The 25,247-nt window shown below is 40.9% G+C and overlaps 1 protein-coding gene across 25 annotated transcripts in view; it reads left to right on the forward strand.

The window, feature by feature from the left end:
• Positions 1-25,247, forward strand: part of NRXN1 (neurexin 1) — a 1,120,109-nt gene that overhangs the window by 682,611 nt on the left and 412,251 nt on the right. For 2 of the 25 annotated variants that reach the window (XM_082427626.1, XM_082427627.1), the window contains exon 1: positions 7,127-13,962. The exons of 21 other annotated variants lie outside the window; for them this stretch is intronic. In XM_082427626.1, the coding sequence (XP_082283752.1) occupies positions 13,710-13,962 (253 nt within the window). In that variant the 5' untranslated portion in view covers positions 7,127-13,709. Of the gene's footprint in view, positions 1-7,125; positions 13,963-25,247 lie in introns of those variants that run through there. 2 more of the 25 variants (XM_082427628.1, XM_082427625.1) reach the window with 2 other exon arrangements.

Consider the following 25,247-nt stretch of genomic DNA (forward strand, 5'->3'; position numbering starts at 1 on the left):
TGACTGTAGGGGAGTTTGGGAAGGCAAGTATTTTTAGTGGGGCATATTGCCCTTCTATGTACTTTATCCCTCCCTACCCCCAAAAACAATTTGTTCAATTTGCCAGGAAGAAGGCAAAGTAGATACTGAGTACAAATTAGAAGTATCTGCTACAACTGCCTTTCTAGGTTGATAGCTTGATCCATTATCTAAGGACTGGGCTGTCCCTAAAAAACTATAGTGACTAAAGTCACCGATTTTTAAAATGAATATTGGTATTCCTATATAGTTACCACCTAGTAAGTCATGGGAAACTGTTGGATTCTTTAGAACCAGATCTGTGTCTCATTACAAATCATATACTTTTTATGCTATTTTTTTTAAATCTGGGAAATTGTAACCTATTTTCCATTCTTGACCTGTTAGCAATCCAACTCTTGATTTTTTTTCTTTAATTCCCAGTCCTGGAAACCCAGTGGATTCAAACTTCATTTGCCCAACTAACCTGTTTTTAATCGTTCTATTACTGGATTGAGGAATTTAAACTGGGTGAAAATAATATCATTCATTGCTCCAAATTCTACTTATCTCAGCCATACTGAACAACTTCACACTTCTTCCAAAACTGTTTGATTGTAACAGTCAAATTTTATTCTACGGGTTATAGATCTGTACTCTTCTAATTTGGTTTCTGTGTATAGTTCCGTATTCTCTTTAATTTTCACAATACAATAGATTATTCCACCAAAATTAGAAAATACTGCTCCAGTTATATATAAAACAAGAAATATGTATATTTGCTCTTAATGTCTCTGTAGGCTATTGAGTTCAAAAATACCTTAGCATCACTATTTTGACAAAGTGGAAAAAAAAAGGACAATTAAAATAAAAGCTAGAGCTAACCACTAACCAACCACCATACCTCAGGTGTCTGTTAACAGTATGAAGTGTAGGATTCTAGGCAAACCGGATAACTGAGGAATAAGTTGAAATAAATTATAAGGTTTTGTCACAACGCTTCTATTTAGCTATGGGGGCTTTTTGTTCTTAATTATCTGACATAACGGTCTTCTGCATAGAAAATGTGCAACTTCCTTAAACATGACTCATATCAGCAATAAACCTTTAAAAAAATGGGCTGTGAAAACAGGCTCATAGTTTTCCTTCCCCCTGTTTTGTACATGTAACTATTATTTGCCTTTATTATTTAAGAGTATGCTTTACTCCTCCTTGAATGTAAATACATTTTAAATTGATTAAGATTTGCACATGATATTCCAGAGCACAGTTTTATGCTACAGATTTTCTCAAATCTGAATGTAATACTGACTGATGGCAGTGGTTAATATTGTTGTGAACCTAAAAAGGAAACCAAACATTTGCTGAAATTTACATAGTTTTCAATTTTCTAATACTAGCAAATGTGAGCTGCTTCAAAATAAAAATCACCTATATTTTTCCTAAAGAAAGAAAAGAAAAAAGCCTCACATTTCAGTTCGAAGTCATCCTTGTTAAGCTAATTATCTTTAGCTTGTGTAGCCGTTTAGTTTATTTATTTTTTATTTTTTTTATGCTGTGTGAAGGGTTGCTCAAGGCTGTAAACATAAATGAGGGCTTTTTTATATCTCTTCTATTGATTGGTTGAGAGGGTTTGTGTTTGGGGGTTCTCTTGCAGTTCCTCTAGAGACTATATTTATGTAAATTGAAAAAAAATCAGTATTACTTGAAAAAATAACCAAAACTGTGATTTAACAGTACAAAAGAGGGTACTGTCTAATCCCTCAAGTAGGAAATTGCTTTTCTTCGTGATCCATTGCTTTCATACTGTTTCTGGCTCCTACTGCTGAAGGAGAAAAGACCCACCTTTACTCTCCTATTACTATGTTTGTTTTCTGGCCTCTGAAGTAAATAATATGCTTATTTGACAGTAAGTAATCATTGAAACGAGTAAATTTCAATAATAATAGTAAAATGCATGACTGATAAGATCTTCAAGTCTCAGTTGGACAACCCTGATTATACCAAAGCAGGAGATAATTTATATGGGAACCTGAAATGAGAAATTAAGAATGTGGCATAGTGTAGCAATGAGGATGTGACTTCTTTGTGGCTCGTCTACATGCTACCGTAAATGTTAGATGGAACGAGATATCACATGATCCCAAACTGATGATTTTCTGAAGTAGGTAGGTGTTTCTGCATGATGCTTTGAATTTTTTCTTCAACAAATGACAAATCAAAATGTTGCCAATAAGAAAGGATACTGATTGTGTTTGTAGCTGCTCTTCCATTGGCCAGTAAAGTATCCAGTTCTCATCAGAATTTAAGTTGCTGTTTGCTCTGCTAGGAGGTAGCATTATTTTAAAGCAAACCACTGTGAATTGGACTAACACACTTCCATTCTCAATATTTGGCTAAATTTCATTAATGAGTGACATTTTACATAGCACAGAAAATTGCACACTATTATATATCTCCATTCTTAAAAATTAGAACAGCAAATCTGGTTTTAATTATTTAAGGATAATGGTAGATGAGACATTTCTTCTGTCCATTTGGATATAAAACATTCCCTTAAGTCTAGAAATGTTTCTTGTATCTCTTTGATTAGGTGCTTAAAGCAATCTGAGGGTAAACTAGTTCATTTGAAAATAATATAAAGGCAATTATCAGGTATGCATTTAAAAAATCATCAGATATGCTTTAATACCTGTCACGTGTTAAATATTGAAGACCACACCATTTTTATTATGCCTAATGAAAACTTCATTAGGAAGACATTAGTAGATTAATTCCACTTGCTGGGTGGTTTATTTTATTTAGAATGCAATAAGGTAAGTTCATTAGTTTGCAGACATAATGTTTTCTCCTGTACCTCAACGCAACTAGGAACAATTCCACAGAGGTCTACAGATCTACTAACACCTGTCAAGATAAACATACAGGTCTCTGGGGGAATCATCTCAGCAATAGAACAGAGAAAACCTGAGGAAAGTAATTCTTTCATGAGAGAAAAAGAAGACAGTTGAAAAAAAACTGATTGATGATTTTTGGAAATGCCTCTCGGAGGTCATATCTTTTTACACAAGTATCAAAAAATATATTCTATCTTTTAAATGTTTTGGAGCATATACTACACATTTTGAAATAAAGATAAATATTCTAAGAGATTTGAACTATACGGAATGATCATTCAATTTGAATTGAGCCACTGGATGTTTTTCCGAAACCTATAGCTAAGTCTCTCATCCGTCCCAGAACAGGTATATTAGATTATAAGTTCTGCTATAGTGATATTATTTGAATGGTTATAGTTAAAATGGTGCCAGTATTTCCATTATAAAACCCTATTTTCAAGGATTTATAAGTTGGCTATAAATGTGTGCTCTGCAATTCAACTTGGCAGCAAGCATCTTTGCTTGGTGGTGTTTTATTTTCCTTTTACGTAGTATGGGAAAGAAAGACATCTGTTTATAACATGAGTAGGAAAATATGACAATGAATTCCCTTATTCTTCATAACCAATTTGTTTAGCACTCGAATCAAAGTTCAGCCTAAATTTGTTATATATTTTAGGCAATGAAAGAGCTAACCAAAAGCCTGCAAGGATAAATTGAAGAGGGGAGGGTGGATTTCTTTTGTTTGTTGGTTTGGGTTATTTTAAATTCCTAAACATGGATATAGATTTAACCATTTATCTTGACACTTCATTCATACAGCACAAAAATAATATAAATATACTATTACATACCCTGGGCATTTTTTTTTTTTAGGTATTTGTGACAGTCTATGCTTGAAAAACTGGAGGAGTTCAGAAAATTTTCCCACAATTTGGTAGAGGAATGAATGGGATAGTAAGAGACCTAGGTAGGAGAAAAGATCATTTTTACAGAGGGAATCGCATGGGCAGTGGCAAAAGAAGTGAAAAAATGCAGTGTATTTAGGGAAGAGGAGTTCATGTTGCTGGAGCCTAGGATGTTTGTGGGGTAAGTGGCAGAAGTTGAGGTAAAGATAAGACAGGAGAGGCAGGATGGAGACAAATTTTGAACGGCTTAATATGCCATGGTAAAGAAATGGTTAATATGCCTTTTACTTACCTGGAAAAGGGATCTTCGTCGTGGGATAGTCACACTAACTTTACTGCAGTACTAACTTCAAAATATCACTCTGACAAAATGTGTAATCTAATCTATTTGTCCTGAATTGGATGGGGATTAAATTATAGATCCCAGATAAACCTATTTAGAGATTCAATTCAAATTGCATGATTAAATTCCTTTCAGTGAATTCAAATGGCAACATATGCTCCAGAACATATATCCATAAAGATAGATTGAATTGGTTTATATGCTGTAAGTGCTCCGGCATTCAGGAAATTGAACTCATGGTATGGGCGTGACGTCTGGTTCTGGATTTGAATATCTGTATTTACTAGGGAATTTGCAAATTATATCTCAGTTTTTATATCACCCTAACTTGCCTTACAGTTGTCCTTCCAACTCTAGTTCCATTCTCAATGATCCCATGTTGCTTTCTTCTTCTGTGGCGTATATGTATGATAGACTGTGCTGGTGAATGCAGGTGACAGATCCCAGGTTGTCAGTTTTTGTCACTGATCTTTCCTGTGGCTGATGCTGGTCAGACTGAAGACCTGGTATGCCAGGACCTGAAAGGGACTTTTTTTTTTCTTTTTTAAAATGGTGCCTGGCTATTTGGATGGCCAGTATTACGTTTTATATGGAAACAAGCATCCTCACCTGCATAAGGCCACGTGGCTGATAAGTTAGTAAAGTCAGATTTGAACCCTAACGCAGTGCCTTCAGTCCTGTAGGAACTCAGTCCTGCCTCTAGCCACTGGCCAGGCTAACTGAAGAAGAGCACAAATTCAAAAGATGAGAAGGAAAAGAAAATAGCTTTTTCTAAGTAGAATAAAAGGAATTTATAGTTTCATGGTGTGAAATGAGAACATAATAGGTTTATATGCTGGACATCTTGAAGTCTTTAAAGAATGCTTTAACGAAGAGATCTGGGAACAGCACTGCTGTCTATGTTTAGAATACACAGCCAAAGAGGCGAGGTTATTGGTAAGGAGTTTAATTAGAAAGCCCTCCCTGTGTTGGTTAATAAAACCCGTGTTAAAGACGTTGACATTCAGACAGAGCAGTGGTTCTGAAAATCTAGTTCCTCTGGGCCAGCAGTATGAGCATTACCTAGGAACTTGTTAAAAAAGCAAATTATCAGGCCCCTCTACAAATCATGGGAATCAAAAGCAAAGCAGTCTTTGATTTAAGAAGCTGTTCTAGTGATTCTCGGGAACACTAAAGTTTGAGGATTTAGAGTAACAGAGAACTGGGGAGGTGGCCGAACTTGACTGAGTGGGAAGAGTCTGAAATAGGGCTAAATTAAAAATCACATTACAGCTCATTATCAGTATGTCTTTAGCAGCTATCTAAAATATGTACCTGTGAGTAAATGACAATAACTTATATTTAGTGCTTAATATATTTTACACAGTGTTATAATCATTTTACAGATGAGGAAATGGGGGCAAGGGTCCATGAAACACAGTGTCACATGGGTAATAACTGTGGACTCAGATTCAAACTCACAGTCCGGCACTCGAGCCACATGTTTTCCCTCTACACTATGAACACATTCACATCCAATGGCATCAACCTAGGGAAGAGTTTGTCAGCAACACAAGTACGTTTAAATAACTATACAAACAATATAAGATGCTAGTGACCAAAAGATAGCATATGATTGGGTGGTACCAAAGCAATGCCCACAACACTTCAAGATGCAGTTAATAATGAAAGTTCTATGACCCAGCCTTGATGCTTAGGCAACAAATTTTATCTAGGATGTCATAAATGAACTTTTTATTAAAAGGGGCAAGAGAAAAGATAGCATAAAACAGGGGTTCCCTGTTAGGAACCGGGCTGCACAGCAGGAGGTGAATGGCAGGCGATCGAGTGAAGCTTCATCTGTATTTACAGCCGCCCCCATCGCTCACATTACCGCCTGAGCCTCTGCCTCGTGTCAGATCAGCAGCGGCATTAGATTCTCATAGGAGCGCAAACCCTACTGTGAACTGCGCATACGAGGGATCTAGGTTGCAGGCTCCTTATGAGAATCGAATGCCTGATGATCTGAGGTGGAGCTGAGGCGGTGATGCTAGCACTGGGGAGCGGCTGCAAATACAGATTATCATTAGCAGAGAGGTGTGACTGCACAGAGACCATAATAAATCAATTGCTTGCAGACTCATATCAAAACCCTATCAGTGAGTGGCAACTGACAATTGAGCTGCATCTTACAGAATAGACTGGACATATGCTACACACTTTGGGTGTCACTGTCTCCCATCACCCCCGGATGGGACCATCGAGTTGCAGGAAAGCAACCTCAGGGCTCCCACTGATTCTGCATTATGGTGAGTTGTATAATTATTTCATTATATGTTACAATGTAATAATAATAGACATAAAGTGCACAATAAATGTAATGCACTTGAATCATCCCAAAACCATCCCCCCCTCCCCAGTCCATGGAGAAATTGTCTTCCACAAAACTGATCCCTGGTGCCAAAAAGGTTGGGGACCACTGGCATAAAATACTTCAGTCCTAAACACAACTAACTGTGACTGAATAAATCTATTCTTATTTCAGAAATCAAACTGCAAGCTTTAATTTCTTTTGAGTGAATTGGGCATCATGTTGGCTCATGTTGGGTTCCCGCTACTCTCCCTCAGTGTGGAGGTTCTAGGTAATAGGTACATTGACTGAATTTCTCAAGCTACATCTATGGCTGGACTATGGGTGGTGGGAGATAAAAGTTCACTTCCAGTTAAGTAAACATTTCATAAATAAATCTGACTTTTTGGTAACATTATTACTTCTGTGGGCCTCAAGTTTATCATCTGAAGAGACTGTACTACAAAATCTCCAGGGATGCTTTTAGCCCTGGCATCTTTTCTTTTCTTTCTTTTCTTTTCTTTCTTTTCCTCCCTCTCTCCCTCCCCCTTTCTCCATTTCTTCCTCCCCGTTCCTTTCCTTGCTCCCTCTTTCTTCCTTTCTTTCTTTCTCTTTCTTTCTTTTTTCTTCCTTCCTTCCTTTCTTTCTCTTTCTTTCTTTCTCTTCCTTCCTTCCTTCCTTTTCCTTCCTTCCTTTCTTTCTTTCTTTCTTTCTTTCTTTCTTTCTTTCTTTCTTTCTTTCTCTCTCTCTCTCTCTCTCTCTTTCTTTCTTTCTTTCTTTCTTCTTCCTTCCTTCCTTCCTCCCCTCCCTTCCTCCCTCCCTTCCTTCCTTCCTTCCTTTCTCTCAGTGTCCTTACTCTTCTGATCTATTCTGATCTTTTCTCCGAACACCTTTAGGGACCTGCAATAACCCAGGATCAGAGGTTTGTCTTTGCAGCTTCACAGACAGCATCCTCTCCTGAGCCTCTCCCTCTTTACTCTCTCTCAAGCCCAACTCAGCAATGCAGGTAGATGGTTATGTGGGGTCTCTTTGCCTTTTCTTGTGCTGACATCAGTAGAAACGCAAAATGCATGACTGACACTCTGCTCGTTTTTAATTTTTAAAAGATTGGTGCTGCCTGTAGGTATTTTTTTTAAATTTTTTTTTTATTCATCTATTTAATATTTGGCTGCATTGGGTCTTCGCTGCTGCACGCGGGCTCTCTCTAGTTGCAGTGAGCGGGGGCTACTCTTTGTTGTGGTGCGCGGGCTTCTCACCGCGGTGGCTTCTCTTGTTGCAGAGCACAGGCTCTAGGCGCACGGGCTTCAGCAGTTGTGGCGCACGGGCTTCAGTAGTTGTGGCTCACGGGCTCCAGAGCGCAGGCTCACTAGTTGTGGCGCACGGGCTTAGTTGCTCCGCGGCATGTGGGATCTTCCCAGACCAGGGCTCGAACCCGTGTCCCCTGCATTGGCAGGAGGACTCCCAACCACTGCGCCACCAGGGAAGCCCTGTAGGTTTTAATATACTTCCTCTCTGCCGTTTTATTGTCTACTTTTCTATTTTAAAAGCTTAATACTGAGCTGTAACAATTTCCAATTAAGTTTTAAGAAAAACACGAAAAGGTTGAAAGTGTCTGCCTGACAACCATTTTGTTTCTTGAGACAGAAGGGTGATTTTAGGAATATGAAAAAATAGTTTGAAATAACCTGTGCTTTTCCATTTCTGTGTACACTCCCCCTTCTACACACTCTTTTTCTCTTTCTCCTTCCATTTCTTTTCTTTTGTCCCCTCAGCTTTCAAGCCCATCTCCCATTTCTTACATGGTTGTCTGACGTAGGCTACCTGCCTTCTCGTTCATTATAAATCATCAGCTATGAATGCATCTAGAATAACTCCCTATGCACAGCTATTAGATTCTCTTGGTAGAGCTCGGTACCCACAGTGGTCAGAGGCAGGGGAGGGTCAACCACTCTTCCAAGCGTTCCCACAGGTCCTAGTGGATTTAAGATGCAGACCAACTTCTGCTACAGAAACAGACACTTATTAATAAGTAGGTACAAAATCTTACAGCATGTTCTGGAAGCTTGATGAAGTTCCAGCTCTTGGTTCTTTTAGGTACCCCAAAATGTCTTGCAAATAGGTTTTCTTAAAGCAAATATGGCAATATTTCAGTGGCAGCATCCAGATCATCATCTGTCAGAATTAGGTGATTAAGGTTTGTTAGGGATCAGTGATAGCACCCACTTCATATGGTTTTGTGATGATTAAATGAGCTCATACATTTACACCTCTCAGAGTTGTGCCAGTTATGAATATATTAGTTCTTATTATTACTAATATTATGACACCATTCCTTATAGTAAAGGGTGAAAGGCCTTATAGATTCATATACTCTATTCAAATAGAAGCAAAGCATGTTTACAAAAATTTTGGCCAGTCCACATATCTTGAATGTTAATGATTTCACCAAAGAGAACCCACCCCTAACCTCCATTAACCAACTGACAAGACATTTATGTCACTGATGATAATCTGTTTCCAACATACATTATAATTAATGAGCAAAGCCACATCATGATTGGAGATGATGATAACTCAAGACTTCCAGAAGTCACCTCTGCCTTCTGTAATTCTGGCTGAGATGTTGGAGCATACATTCCTGATGAAAGCAACCAACCTCCCGAGACACAGAACAGCACTAACACGCATTTATATCACGTTGTCCATGCTGCAGTATTTAAGAGTAAATTACAAGCAGCTGAGCACTACGTCGCCTCCAACCAATTTTTTACTCACCTGAGAACAATTTGTCAGTGCTGCCTCAGTTTCCTTTATTTTATTTTATTTTTAATAACTTTATTTATTTATTTATTTATTTTTGGCTGCGTTGGGTCTTCGTTGCTACTCCTGGGCCTTTCTCAAGTTGCAGCGAGTGGGGGATACTCTTTGTTGCAGTGCGGGGTCTTCTCATTGCGATGGCTTCTCTTGTTGCGGAGCACGGGCTCTCGGTGCACGGGCTTCAGGAGTTGTGGCTCGCCGGCCCTAGAGCGCAGGCTCAGTAGTTGTGGCGCACGGGCTTAGTTGCTCCGCGGCATGTGGCATCTTCCGGGACTAGGGATCGAACCTGTGTCCCCTGCATTGGCAGGCGGATTCTTAACCACTGTGCCACCAGGGAAGTCCCCTCAGTTTCCTTTAGGTAATACACTTCCAGCCAAAGAACTGACCAGCTGAAGAGACATGAAGAGTAAGCACAAGCTTTATTTGCTTCATCCAGATTAGGCATGAGTCTGCTCACAGGACTTTTCTCCACTCTCTAGACAGAGAATTTGCTCCTTGTTCCACTATAACAGCCATTTATAACAAATATTGCAGCATCAGTATCACAGAATCCACCCAAGAACCTCCTAGGTACTGCAAAGGTGCCTTAGACATCTGCCTGAAAACACGACAGCTACAATTTCTTCTTTCAAGGCAGCCATAAATATTTCCTCTTTAGCCCTTGAGACTCCCGTGAGACTGAGATTTCTGGCCTATGCCTTCCCTAACCCGACCTTTCTCTCCCAAGGCCTAGGACAATATAAGACAGTCAGAGGAGTCTTTTCTTCATTTTCTTCCAAGAGAATGCTCTTGGAAATGTTCATCAGAATCGTCTACATTTACTCTATTCCTATGGCTTTAATTTATACAAATCATTCCCCAAATTCTCCCAGCCCCATCCTTCCCTGTACATTCGAGAAAGTAACAAATACAGTCAATCACTGTTATTCATAGGTATGACCTCACCTCCTCACTAAAATTTGTAACCCCCAAATCAATACCCATGGCACTGAGGCGGTTATTAACAGACATGCACAGAGTGTCAAAAAGAGTCCTCAGCACCCTCGTTCCCAGTTGAGGTCAAACAAGGCAACGCTCTGCCTTGTTTCAGCTCATACTGTAAACAAACATCCTTTGTGTGGTCTATTTAGTACCATATTTTGCACATTTTTGTTCTTTCCGTTGGTGATTTTGCTGTTTAAAATGGTCCCTAAACATAGTGCTGAAATGCCGTCTAATGTTCCTGAGCAAAGAAAGCCATGGTATGTCTTAACAGAGAAAATAAGTATGTTAGTTGAGCTTCATTCAGGCTTAAGTTATAGTGATGTTGGCTATGAGTTCAATGTTAATGAATCAACAATATATATTAAATAAGATGTCTTTGAACAGAAAACACATAAAATAAGGTTATATATCAATCTGTTGATGAAAATGTTGTGACCAGAGGCTTGTAGGAACCTAAGCCGTACGAGCAATGGATTGGTATTCCTAATTCAGTGTTCACAGTGACTTAAGAGACTAACTTATGTTTCACAAATGCTGGGCACTAGAGGGAGTACAAATGAAGATTTGTCTCCTCTCCCCTTCAGGAATCTACCATCTAGTTAGGGAGGGAAGGACAGATCATCACCATAGATGAGGGTATCAGAGAACAACGCAGTGCTCTACCTTTCTATAGATGGAAGGGAACCAAATGAATGCTATAGACCAATCAGCTGGAATATGTTAGACCTATATGGAAGGAGAGACAAACTGCCTGCTGTGGGGAGCGTTTGATATATTTTAAAGCACTCTCTCATTAAATATTACATTATATCCTTCCTGCCCTGTGGGATTGTTAGGAAAGACAGGGACATGACTATTTTATAAAGGAAGCCATGGAGCCTTGGGGAGAGGCTAAATAACAAATGCGACATAACCAGTAAATGGCAGCACCAAGAAGGCAGCCCAGGTTTCTCGACTCCTAATCCAGTGCTCCTCTTTTATCCCTTTGAAGCTTACTGGATATTTTAAAAATGAATATTCACAACCCTTGACTAATGAATTAAAATCCACATGCTAAAAAATAACAAAATGAGGAGGAAATGGCCTGGGGATAAGGACGGGAACAGACCACAGTGGAAAGTGCAGGATTTGCGTTCTGTTGGTCTTTGAGCAGTTGTGGGAGGGAGACAAGGCGTATTTAAGTAGCTAAAAGCACCTTCTCTAGCATGCCTAAGCTGTCTCAATTAGGGAACTACTGAAGTATTAAATTTTTAGTAGAATAACATAAACTTTTGCCGAGAATGTGAGGTGTTGGATTGCTACAAATTTGGTTTGGTGGCCCTTGGACACTGGTAACATAGTGGCCATCAGAGTCCCAGGGTTGACTCTTTGAATGAACTGGGAAGCATATGTAAGTCTAAATGACCACTTTGGTGAGTGGCTGATTTGTATCAAATCCTCCTAGAACTACTTTTTCAGGACATGACTTTGTATTTGTTGATATAAAGGATTATATAGACAGAAGCCTGTGAGAAGTAGTACCTGGTCAGAGTTGTTTTCCTTTGTCTTTAGATAGGAATAAAAACAAAGAATGTCCAGCCACTAGTCATGTCATAGTTTCTATCATCTTTTAGAAACCAGGGAACTGTTTTAATCATAGTTCCAAATCCCGTCTGCTAGCCTCCAGTGACTGTGGTCCACCTCGCTAAGTCCACTTGCCGTGCTAGACTTTTACTCTTAGTTGTGTGTTGGCTTTGCTGGTCTTTTTCCAGGACACATGGCTTTCAGTTAAATATTCTTCATTTCACCAGTAGAATATAATGTCCCCTCTTCTTTGAGGGCACTAGATTTAAATTTCCTGATGTTATTTTCCTTATGAAACATGGTAAGAGAAAGGCAGAACTCCACCCTTATAAAAGATCATCATAGCTGGGCTTCTATAGAGATCTTGGGGGTTCTGAAAGATTCCTAAAATGTTTGACCAAAACACAAGCAATCTCATTCATCCTGTTTCTCTCTTCTGTTGTCCTCTTTCTCACCTGTCTCCTTCTTTTTTCCTTTTTATTCTCTTTCTGTCTCTTCCTCAGCTGCCAAATTCACTCATTCTTTTTCTTCCTTGTGTATTTTGATTCCCTGCACTTCTACTGCCTTATGTGAGATATGATATTGTAGTGGGAACGAGGGCTCTTTGTTATGAGTAATATGTGTAATTAACAGATCATCAAAACTGATGCTTGAGTAGATGGTGTCAAGCCATATTTAGCAGATTGGGTTTGAACACCTGGCAGAACAAGTTTGGTCCAATAAAAAGAGCGGAATTCTTTCCCTTTTAAGAGCTCTCAAGACACTGGTTACATCTAAACCATAGGGGTAGGGGAAGGGTGCCGTTTGCCGTTGTAATTCAGACGGAGGGATCACCTGGCAGAGGAGGGAGCGTTGCTTTTTTAGGTGTTCCCCGCATCGCCGTACACGTGTCCCTTTGATGTGTGGAGAATGCTTGAGAGAGGCAAAGCAGGGCGATTTCTGTGGGAAGCTAGACCAGCCTCCCTCGTTACATAGGCTCGTCCTCTGCATTGCATCCGAGCTTCAGTGATTTGCTGTTTGGAGACTGCAGATTTGCATAGAGCCCCTCGCTTCGCCAGCGTGTGTGGTTCTTCTTTTCTTTTCTTTTCTTTTTTTCTTTTTCCTTTTCTTTTTTCCCCCCACTCCTTTGTGTGCTTCTGCTTTTCCCCAGCTCCCTTTCCCCCGTTCGATCCCCGCTTCCTTCATAAGGGTGCACTCTTCCCTCTGAACCCCTCGCCGGGCGTAAGTGTCAGGAGGCGGCGGACGCGGAGATTGCCTCGGGAGCAGGCGATGCGCGCCGCTGCTCCGCGCGCTGCCCGGGGGAGGCTGGCGCGAGCGGGCGAGCCGGCCCGGGCTGAATGGAGGGACGGGGCGCCTCGAGTCCATGGGGTCTGCTTCTCCGTTGAAAGGAGGTTGGGCCGGCGAAGTGGCCTCCCCAGTCCCCCCGCACAATGCTAAATGGATTTACCTAGTGGATTCGCGGTGGATGGCTGCCATGTAGAAGTGAGGACCCTCCGGGAGGAGCTTTAAACCGTTTCCCCGCTCCCCACCCCCCGGCACGCACTCTCGCCCGAAACTCTTTGGGAGTATCTCTCGAGAACCTGGAGCCCCGGCAATCTGGGAGCAGCCGCCCGCTCCGTGCTTGCTCTTCCCCGGGGCTGCCTTCTCGGACAAGCCCCCATCAGCTGCATTCACCTCGGCTATGTTTCGGATTCTTTGGGGTGCGAGGCACGGCGGACCCCAGGACCCCGAGAAGACTGTCCGAAGGAGGGAGAGGATGGGTGCCCTGGCGCGGTGAGGCGGCCAGCCCCGCAGCCCACCCCGAGCCGCCCGCTCCCCGGCGCCCTCTCCCCTCGCCGCGCCCCAAACTTTGCCTCCCGCGGCGGCTGCCCCTCGGCGGGCGCCCAGCCATGTACCAGAGGATGCTCCGGTGCGGCGCCGAGCTGGGCTCGCCCGGGGGCGGCGGCGGCGGCAGTGGCGGCGCAGGGGGGCGCCTCGCCCTGCTCTGGGTAGTCCCGCTCACCCTCAGCGGCCTCCTCGGAGTGGCATGGGGGGCGTCCAGTTTGGGAGCGCACCACATCCACCATTTCCATGGCAGCAGCAAGCATCATTCAGTGCCTATTGCAATCTACAGGTCACCGGCATCCTTGCGAGGTGGACACGGTGGGTCTGCGATGCCGAGTTCTCGCGGGTTTAACTCCCTCGCGCCCCCCTTTCGACCCTGCGCTCGCTTCTCGGCCCTTAGGGCTCGGAGAAATGGGAGCGCGAGAAAGGGACGTGCATTTGGGTGTGTTGGGTGGGAGCCACTTATCTCTTTGAAGACAATAGAGAGGGGCCGGAGGAAGGCGTCGCGGGTGTTTGCGGTGAGGGGTGGGAGGGGCGTTCCTTGTCAGGGTGCCGGGAGAGCGACGTGGGCACCTATTACAAGACCATCCTTGGCCCCGCGGGAAGGGGGCGTTTCTAGCGAGAAGGTCACTCGGCGTGGCCGAATGGGGAGCCGGGCTCAGCCCGGGGACCTGAGCTCCTGAGAGAGTAGGGCTCTGCCGAACCTTTTGTCTGTGCTCTGTGTGCCGCCCCACCTCCTGCCCATTTTCCCTGGCCTCGGGGAGGGAGGGGTTCCAGCCCGCGCGTTCCTCCGAGGAGCGCTCAGACTGCAGTGACGGTGAAGTGGCAGGTCCCGGGACTCACTAAACTGGAGGCTAATTCCATTTTCCTCCACCTCTTCCCTTAATTGGAGAAAGTAGGAGGGTGATGGAGGCACCCTCTCTAGTGCCTGCCAACTCCTACCCAGTTTAGAGGGGACCTCTGAACACCATCCCCTTTCCCTCATCCCACACACTTACTTCTTTTTGGACCATGTCTGAAGGCTGCTGGGATAAGGGAAGTCCTGCTTTCTCCTTCCTCAGAGTATAGTGCTTCCCAAGGAGGGCAGGTGGGGCAATGCTGGCTGGTCTAAGCCAGGAGGTCTGCCTGAAGGAGGAGAAGTTAGACCAGAGAGAAGCTGTTCTCCTCACCGGGAATTCCTTTGTAAAGAGCAGAGTGTGGAGACAAGCCTTGGTTGGCAGGTTTCTTCTCCAGAATGACCAGCAGTGTAAGGCCAGGTTCCTGGCATCTTCAGATAAATGCCTATTTCAGATTCCCTGAATTGCCAATAAATAAAACATCAACTGTTTTTTGTGAGTCTTCCCCCACTCCCAATTCTTCTTCTTCCCCAGTGTAAAGTCCGCTGCTTTAAAAAGCAGGGCGAAAGTTATGGACACTTTTTTTTTAACATCTCTTTCCCCCTCTTTTGCTTGTAGGGCCCCTTTCCCTTTCAGACTTGGTTCCTCTCTGGATCCTTTGCCCCTCTCCCTAGGTAATTCCTCTCCCCCAGCAGCTGCTAGTTATACTGGGATGGCCCCCTTCCCCAGGGACTGGCTTCCTACCTGGGGACAGTTCTGGTTAAATGTGAGAGGTTAGATCCTAACCCAGCTGAAGAGAACAAATCCACTGGGCACCTCCTTTGGGAGTGGCCCAGGCACACCTCACAGTGGGCCCGGGAATCCCTTCCTTTCCTTCTCCCAGTTCCCTCAAGGACTCTCTCCAGTTAAGCGTGCCTAGGCTGGAGACATGAGTGACGCCTCCAAAGGGGGCTTTTATGGAAAAAGTGACGGAAAGGATAGATCCCTCAGACACAGCAAGGAGTTGCTGTTGCTCTCCCCGCTCGCTCACAGGATTCTGGGAGCTTATTGCTCCCTTTCCCGGGTGCAGATCTCACCCACTGCCTGGCCTTTGTGCAAAATTATGTGAGTCCTGGGGGAGGGAGGCGAGCCCAGGCACATGAGGGGCAGACAGAGCGTGGGTGCGGTGAGCCAGATGGGGGTATGCAAGGGGGTTGGGCGCTGAATTGTACCAGTGGGAAGCACTTGGCTAATAATCTCATACGCATATTAACTTCTCCTTCTCTGTGGCTCTGCCTCTCTCCCGAGGGATGTGGCTGAAAAGGGAGAGCGCCTGGGGGACGTGGGGAGAGGAGAAGACCAAGGGAACCCTGCCGCAGAGAGGACACCTGTCCTCTCACCTCTGTAGCTTCTACCCCAGTCAGGCCCCCGTCTGCTGGTCTCTACAAACATTTCCTTCCCTCCAGAATATAGTGATTGTCTCTGTACGTGAATGAAAAACCAGGCATATCTGTCGCTGGGAAAGAGAAAGGATAGATGGATAGTGGAGGAAAGTGAGCAGCGGTTGTGATTATTCTTTTGGGTCAGAAAACTTTCTCTTTTCTTTGAAGGTTCCATAGTATGGTCGTGTTTGTTACTTTTTGAAACTCTCCCCACCCTGCTCACACACACTTTTGGAGGAAGCTTTCTGATTCTTTCTTTCCCCCCCCTTTTTTTTAAAAAAAATCAGAGTAGCAAACTTACCTGTCAGTAGCCAACCTCTGCCAAATAAAAGCCGGTGTGAATTTTTCACACTTCACCTCTTGCCTCCCTTGAAAAGAGGGAAAAAGCTCTGGCTAGAGAACAACCCAAGAACATTAAAGATGAAATAAGCCTCTGAGGGTGGGGGATGGAGAGATGGGAGTGAGGTGGGGATGCAGAGGGGCTGAGAGCGGGGCAGGCAGGGTGATGGCTTAAAAGAAACCTAATAAGAAAGAGGTGATGGTGAATTTGTTGGGTCAATAAACTCCTTGAATATTCAGCTAATTAGGCAAAGGGCCCACAAGGAAATAATCTTTGAGCCTAAGAGATGAGGGTGAAGGGAAAACACAAAGGTGAATGACAACGTGATAGATTCCTGGCTGAAAATCAAGGCAGGTGTAAATGAGGTTTGGTTAAAAATGTGAGACTATGGCAAATATACATATGCAGATGAACACTCGAGCTACCCTGTTTGCTTATAGTAGAATTTCTTGGAGTCATAAGATATTTTTCTCATAATAGCGAAAGAATGTATGTGCTTGAATGTGTAAAAGAAAAATCATGTGTGGTGTATTTTATGGAACAAAATTTAGCCGATCCTCTGTGTTTTGAAAACTGCTGGGTTTACTATCCAGGTCCATTCTTCTTCATTTTCTCATCATGCCACGCTTCGTTTGCACTATTATGAGGTGTCACTTACAAGGATTGCAGGGTGCTGAAAGCACTCATGGCTACCCTGAGCATCTTTGTGCAAGCTGACCCAGTTGCAGAGATTATGATGAGGATTTTTTTTTAAAATGCATATGAGAAGCAGGTTTTGAGATCACTGCAGGATCCCATTTTATTTTGCATGTACTTAAAAATATAAAGGTTGAAAATACCTCTATAGAAAAATTGAATTTTCCTAGTCAAATAAATGGAGCACTGTGTGACTGTAAATGATAAAAAGCAAGCCTGCTTGTAATTAAGACTGCTACTTAAAGCCAGCAAGAGTTCAGAATAAAGCAGTGTGTTCGGTTGGTCTTGCTTTAGAGATGTGCCATATGTGCCAAACATAGAATGATGTCAGTGCAATGCTCAGGTTTCCGTCTCTGCTCCTGGCTTTCCTAAGTACCTCTGCATACTTTCAAAAATTAGCTTAGAGCCTCTCAATAATCTCAAGACATAAAGGAAGGAGAAAACCATCATAGGAATGAGCACACCAGTGCCAGCCGTTCTCCTCCCACAAATATGAGCTCCAGAAATTATACTGCCTTGATTAGCTTTTACTATTAAAGGGCAAAGGGGCTTTCCCAGAAGGAAATGTTAACAGATTTTAAAAGTGTGGTTTATAATTGAGGTAGCCCAATGCCATTCTATGAGGAAAATAATTGTATCTTAAATTCATAATGTTTCTCTTTCTGAGGCACTTTCACACACATACTAAACTTCTAAAAGGAGTGGGGGCTTTTGGAGGGAATTTGAATATCCTTTTTCTTGTAGGGATACTGAGGCACACCACAGAGGCACCGAAAAATCGAACCAAATCTCTGGTCGGAGTCAAAGAGGAATTTCTGATAGAATCAACTCTGCATGGCACTTAGCCCAGAGCAATTCCATGAGCTCAGAGGTTTTGAAACTTGAACTGAGAGGGTCCTCCACGTGCTTTGATGGTTGATCTCTTGGAGCAGAAATCATTACAAGGACCAGGGCCTCACATTTTGCTTCCAGCATGTATTAACAAGAGTGAATCCTGTGAGAGAGGCTGATGGCCTCTGCCTGGTGTCCCATGGATCACTTCATTGATTCTGAGGAGGGTTTTGTTTTTCTTTTGTTTTTCTCACAGGCAGGAGGGTGCTGTTTGATAGAGTGATCCCTTTGCTCTTTTGTCTAGCAACCAAGAGAGTTAGCAACACCTTTCAAAATATACTTGACTTTACTGTGTTGAAGAAGAATTTAGCTTTTCTGGTAATTAATTCATATGTGTTACCCAGAACATTTTTGGCTATGAATATTCTTCTGAAGTAGATGTTCCTACCACACACCGCTTCCTTACTTTGGCTTATTGGACAAAAATGTGCATCACTGCAATGATTTTTTTTTTAATTAATTTATTTGTTTTTATTTTTGGCTGTGTTGGGTCTTTGTTGCTGTGCATGGGCTTTCTCTAGTTGCGGCGAGCAGGGTCTACTCTTCCTCGCGGTGTGTGGGCTTCTCATTGTGGTGGCTTCTCTTGTTGCAGGGCACGGGCACTAGGTGCGCGGGCTTCAGTAGTTGTGGCGCACGGGCTTAGTTGCTCTGCGGCATGTGACATCTTCCAGGGCCAGGGATCGAACCCGTGTTCCCTGCATTGGCAGGCGGATTCTTAACCATTGCGCCACCAGGGAAGCCCTGCAATGATATTTTAGACAAGATGGTCAGCTAATATTCCTGGAAGAATCTTTGAATTAATTATGGTCCAAGTAATCCAAGACTCTAAGGTCTTGGTTGCCCTCAACTTTAATATATTGATTTCTTAGATTGTGCATTCATTCATTTGGTAAATATATGATATTATAATATGTGCATGTTTTTGTGTTTGTGCACCAGGTACCATGAAAGGTCAGGTAATAAAAGGGGGATAATGGGAGCAGAGGTGAGAGAGGAGGAGCTAATATACCCAAGCACGACCATCAAAAATTTTTGCAATTTAGTTTCCCCAATACAAGCTATTGTTAGAAAGAGTTAATCTTTTTTAATATATTTATTTATTTATTTATTTTATTTTGGCTGCATTGGGTCTTTGTTGCTGCTCGCGGGCTTTCTCTTGTTGTGGTGAGCAGGGGCTACTCTTTGTTGTGGTGTGTGGGCTTCTCATTGTGGTGGCTTCTCTTGTTGCAGGGCATGGGCACTAGGTGCGCGGGCTTCAGTAGTTGTGGCGCACGGGCTTAGTTGCTCTGTGGACCAGGGCTTTGAACCCGTGCCCCCTGCATTGGCAGGCGGATTCTTAACCTCTGCACCACCAGGGAAGTCCCAGAAAGAGTTAATCTTTAAACAAACAAACAAACAAAACCTGCCCTTTGAAAACAAGTAGCCTCTGAGCATAAATACAAAAACCATAAAGTTTACATATGTGTAGCAGTCATCTGGGACTCAACGTGAAATGATCTGATAAAAACATCAACAGTGAATTTCAGCTACATCACTTTGTATTATCCTTTAATATTAATGTTCTAGAAAGAGCTCCTTGCACAATTGCTTTCCACCAAGTTGCTGCATATATTTCCTCTAACAAAACATAGAGCCTTTTATTTTTCAAATAGAGATAAGGCTTGTTTTGCAAAGGTATTTAAGACAGGGAATTCATTTATTTAAATTCTCACTAATGTATAAGTAATTGAGGCAGCTTGGTCTGGTGAAGATAATTCTCAAAAACATATCTATGTGAAAATTTGGCCACTGCCACTTACTAGCATTGCGTAAATTTACTAAGCTCTGTATCCTCACTAAGATTGTTTTTTCAATCTATAAAATGAAAATACAATGAGTTACACCTCAGTGAAGAATAAATGAGACCATGAATTTGATAAGTGCCCAGACGACAATAGGCCCCCAATAAATGTTTGTTTAAAAAAAGACATTTAGGTTGTTTCCACATCTTCGCTATTATGAAGGGTGCTACAATAGACACGGGAATGCTAACATATCTTCAAAATCCTGATTTCAATTCTTTTGGATAAATACATAGAAATGGGGTTGCTGGATCCAATGGCAGTTCTATATTTAATTTTTTGAGGAACTTCCATATTCTTTTCCACAGTGGCTGCACCATTTTGCATTCCTACTCATAGTGTATAAGGGTTCCAGTTTCACTTCTTTGTCAAAACTTGTCTTTTTGATAATAGCCATACTAATAGGTGTGAGGTGATATCTCATCGTGATTTTGATTGAATATGTAAATAAAATGTGGAATATACATACAACGGAATATTATTCAACCTTAAAAAAGAAGGATATTCTGTAGTATGTGGTAACATGGATGAACTCTGAGGACATCATGCTGAGTGAAATAAGCCAGTCACAGAAAGACAAATACTGCGTGATTCCACTTATATGAGGTATCTAAAATAGTCAAACTCATAGAATTAGAGGGTGGAATGGTGGTTGCCAGGGGCTGGAGAAAAGAAGAAATGGGGAGTTGCTAATCAACAGGCATAAAGTGTCAATTATACCAGATGAGTAAGTTCTACAGATCTGCCGTACAACATTGTGACTAAAATTAACAATACTGTATTGTACACTTAAAATTTTGCTAAGAGGGTAGATCTCATGTTAGGTGTTCTTACCCTGATAAAATACAATTTTAAAAAAATTAGAAGAGATTTCAGAGAGAAGACACATCTAGTGGGAAAGAACAGACCTTGAAATCAGGAGACCTGAGTTCTAGTTCTGATTCAACCAGCTATTAACTGTGTGACTTCTGGAATTCAGTTACAGCTTTGAGCATCAGTTCTCTCCGAGCTCTAAAGTGTGAGGAGCACATACCTCTCATTTTAGAGATGTGAAAACAGAGCGCTAAGTAATGTAAGTGAACTGGACTCATAGAGTCACAGCAAATTAGTAGCAGACTTGGAAGCAGAGCTCATATCTTCTAACTCATCTTCCTCCTTGTTTAGAATACTCTTCCTGGAAGCCTGTGCTCCAGCAGTGAGGAGGGGCTACACTAGTTTATCCACAGTTTTTCCTGAACTCTGTATAACCTAAGGCAGTTCTTTTTAGGTGATTAACTAGGATTAGAACTTTGGTCTTTGAGAAGAGAATATAGCAACTGAACTAAGTTCCTGTAGAGAAAACCATCTCTGCACAGTCAGGCAGTGCCTCATTTACACTCCATTGTGTGCCTCTTTTTAATAAAAGACACAATTTTTTTTTGAGGTGTTAAGGATCTTAATAGTAATGTTGAGCATGACTTTTTATATTGTTTTGTCATTCATATGCTTGTTTTTTTTTTTTTTAATTGGACAAGATCCTTTCCAACTTTGAGTTCTAAGATTCCTTTGGCAATAAGGATCTCTTAAAATCCTTATACTCTTGTCTTTTCCCAGAGCTTTATTGATTCTAAACATACTGTAATTGGAGATATTTTTGCAAAGATTGTATATAGGTCCCTTAAGCCATCCATTTGTCCTCATCGTTAGGTAGTGGTGGCTTTCTTAGGTGCACAAGAGCCGTGGTATGGGGGTCAGGCTCAGGGTACTTGCCTGGTATTTGCTTTTCAGCTGAGGTCCTAAGGAATGTCTCTTTGAAAAGCACCTGCTTCCTGTAACTTCGTCTTTTTGCCTAGTCCTTTTTGGGCTGTGTAGGGTGAAGAGTATTTCTCCACACAGAAATTGGTAATACCTTTTAAAATATTCCATTCTCTCACAAAATGCAAGAGTGTTTTCAGTGTTGATCATATAACAGTGAATTCCCTCAAGCTTTTTTTTTTTTTTCCCTCAAGCTTTTGACAGAACTTAGTAAAAACAGCTGTATTTTAAGAATATATTTCCACAGAGCCCTCGTGTAAAGTGTCTCATTTAATCATCATCATAACCCTGGCCGGGCTTATGATCACCATTTTGCTGACAAAGAAACAGATTTAGAGAGGCGATGATTCTGCCAGGGTCACTTAATTAATAAGTAGCCGTAGTACTTTTGCTTTCTCACTCCAATATGTTAAGAGGCAGGGTTTTGAAAAGAATACTCCATTCGAATTTAGAAAACCTAAGTTCTGTCCCACTGTCATCACTTTCCAATTCACTACTCCAAAAAAAACAAAAAAAAAAATTGTTTGTTCATTAAGAATAAAATTAGCCAAAAAAAGGTAGCTAACCCATATATTTATTAAGAATTTCAGGTGAATATGGATATGAAATGTATGTCTCCATTCTAGTGGAAGAAATTTTAGTTAATATTGCATTTTGATATTTAACTGAAAAGTAGCATAAGGTGGGGATGGATTAAAAAATGAGGGCCATTATCAAATTCAGCTTAAAGCATCAAACTCAGGCAGTGGTAAATAATGTAATTAGTCAAAAAATAATTACAATAAAATACTTTATGACTAAAAAATGATGATTCCTGGACAGACTTCCTCTTAATCACCAAGTGTACAAGCCGCTAAGAAGAACCTGCTGTGTCTATTGTATGAACTTAATATCTATGGCGTTTGTGAATTGGAACTGAGGTAGAAAGGTGTTTCTCCAGTTTGCAGTCAGAATACTTGGTTATGTACATATTAGGTTTTACATGAAGCTTCTATGAATCTTGTAGACATTTTCATTGTGAAATTCAAAATATTAGACTTTTTTGGCTATAGGATCTCCAGTTTAAATGTATTATGTAATGTGACCCACAGTTTTTAAAAGCAAGGTTACACTCTTTATTCTATGTTCATGTACATACTTGGTGATTTTTTTTTTCCCATGTAACTAAATTGATGAAAAAACATTATGATATATCTATGAAAAATGATCAATGAGAAAGAAACAGAACTTTTAAGTAAATGGTAAGGGAGTGATTTTTAATGTGCGGTGGAATACAAGGCAGAGACATTTATTGACTTGGACATCACTTCTGCACAGTTGTTTTGGTTATCTGAGTTGCCATTGGACTAACATTGGTACATGTAATTATTTATATGGTTCAGCCTGTCTTGGCTATTAGTTACCATCTGGTCATCATGACTACAGGACTCAAAGCTGCTAAAGAAAGAGAAGTGGTATTTTTGATGCTTCTTAAAGCTGAGATGATTTCAGATTCTGAAATCTCTAATTTTACATTAAGATTGAATTATCTAAAGTGTGGATAGTTCCACAGCATAAAGCACATTGCTATGAGTGACTGTGATGCTGTTCTAAAAAAAATACATTTAGGGCAAATATGGAAGCTCACTGTTGTGGTACTCATATACTATCCAATTAACACTCTATTTGGGCAAGCAGCAGGATGTTTTAAAGAGATGTGTGGTTTTCCTGATGAACTTCTCTTTCAAATTTTTCAAGATAAATGCTCTAGTTCATATCTATGTCATTTTATATGTAGTTGTACTTTTCAATTATCAGTTATATAACAAGCTAGTATAGAGAAATAATACTGAAGCATGGTTAGTTTAAATACCTCTGGGAATTTTTGCCTGGAAGGTATATTATAGAAATTAAACTTTCTCTTTATTTTGCAGAATATTATTTAGTAGTCTACTTATTTTATATTTCATATTGATTTCTGAAAATCTTGCCGTTTTAGGCTATTTGAGCCTATATTCTCATTGTAAATTGATTATTCTCTACATTACATCTTTCCAAAGTTGAAATAACAAAACATTTCTCAGCACTCTAAGCTACACTTCCTTGAAGACCTCACTTAACATTTCCAAAATTGCAGTGTGCTGTATCAGTCACTTTTCATGTGTACTGTCAAAGTATTAACATATGCTGGAATAAGATTAATAATAAATGAATCTCTGTCAGCAAAGTGGTTAATTGGACATGCTGTTGTATATGCAAATAATGTATTTGGTTTCCCCACTCATTCTTTTCCTTGGGACTTGTCCTAAATGAGATAATAGAGTTGTTGATGCTTCTATTGACAATTTTTCATACAGTTATCAAAAGTAGAACACTGCTGATGAGTTTCTGATAAATATCTTTATACAAAAGCCTTGTGCTTTAGTAGATACACAAGGTATTGATTATCTGGGTGCCTTTTTAATGACTAAAATATATAACAACAGTCTATTTGTACTTGCCAGTAATAAAACGTTTGCCTCAGTAATGTTATTTTTAAACATAACACTTTTTCTCTTTTTCTTTTTAATACAATAAATAAAAGTTTTAATTATCGTTACCCAAGAAATTAATTTAACTCTTGGTTTATAGCAAGGAAGTGACTTAAATATTGCAGGGGTATTTCACTATCTCAGTTCTCCCCAGTAAAAAAAGCTGTGCAGAGAAAGAACTAGGGCTATGTAAAGTGGTAGCAAATGGCCAATTACATCACTTATTTATTCAAAAATCACTCAGTGCTTATCACACATCAGGTGCTATTCTAAGCCCTTAACAAAATATCGGCTCATTTAATTCTCACAACTCTGTGAGATAGGTAATATTAATTTCCCTTCTACACTGAAGGATAGTAGGGCACAGCAAGGTTAAGAGATGACAAAGTTACAAAACTAAAGTTGTGGGGCCTGGATTTAAACTGGAGCAGGCTCGCTCTGCAGTCCATGCTCTTAATGCCTACAATGTGCTGCCAACAGACATAATTTATCCTGACTGAGCATTGTGTTTTCTCCTCCAGCTTTTATCACCAGTGGTACATAAGGGACCAGCCGTGGATGACTGTCTGGATTTACTTTGTTTAATTTACAAGTCATTTCGCTGAAGGTTTAGTGCCTCATCCTCATCTTCCAATTTGTTTTTAAGCATCCTGCTTCTTAACTACACAGGGCATCAGGCGGCCTCCCTGTGCCTCCCTTCCTTGTTACTTTATTTGGTTTGACTGATTTATTAATCTCGATATCCGCCACCACATCAAGAGTAAAGGAATGATTGATTTAAGATCCTTATTAATGTTTATTAACTTATTTCACTCTAGTTGGCAAATACATTCCCCACCAAATTGATAGATCTGCTGTGATAATAGACTAATTTGCAAGTGCAGCCATGATTTACAATTAAAAGGAAACAATTGCAGTGTATCTGATTATGTGATTATATTCTCATGAGATGAAAGGAGTCCCTCTGTAAATAGTTAAATAAAATTGTATAGTTCTGGAGGCAGGGTATAGAGAAAAGACTTACAGTAAACTACTTTAAGTATTTATCCTAATTTTAATTATGGTTTCTTAATATGAAACCTTTAAAATTAAAAAAATCAAACTGTGTTGGTTGCATGGTATTATATGACTACATAAAGAATTTAAGCATTTTTTCCACTCATTTCTATTCAGACTGTAAGGTAAAGCATCATTCAAAAAAGATGGTAAATGCTTTGGAGTTTGAATCTCTTAGCTACATTTTTCTTAAAGATTCTTTTGTTTCTCCAATTTAA

The sequence above is a fragment of the Balaenoptera physalus genome (genome assembly GCF_965194825.1).
Source record: "Balaenoptera physalus genome assembly, chromosome: 15".
Taxonomy (NCBI): domain Eukaryota; kingdom Metazoa; phylum Chordata; class Mammalia; order Artiodactyla; family Balaenopteridae; genus Balaenoptera; species Balaenoptera physalus.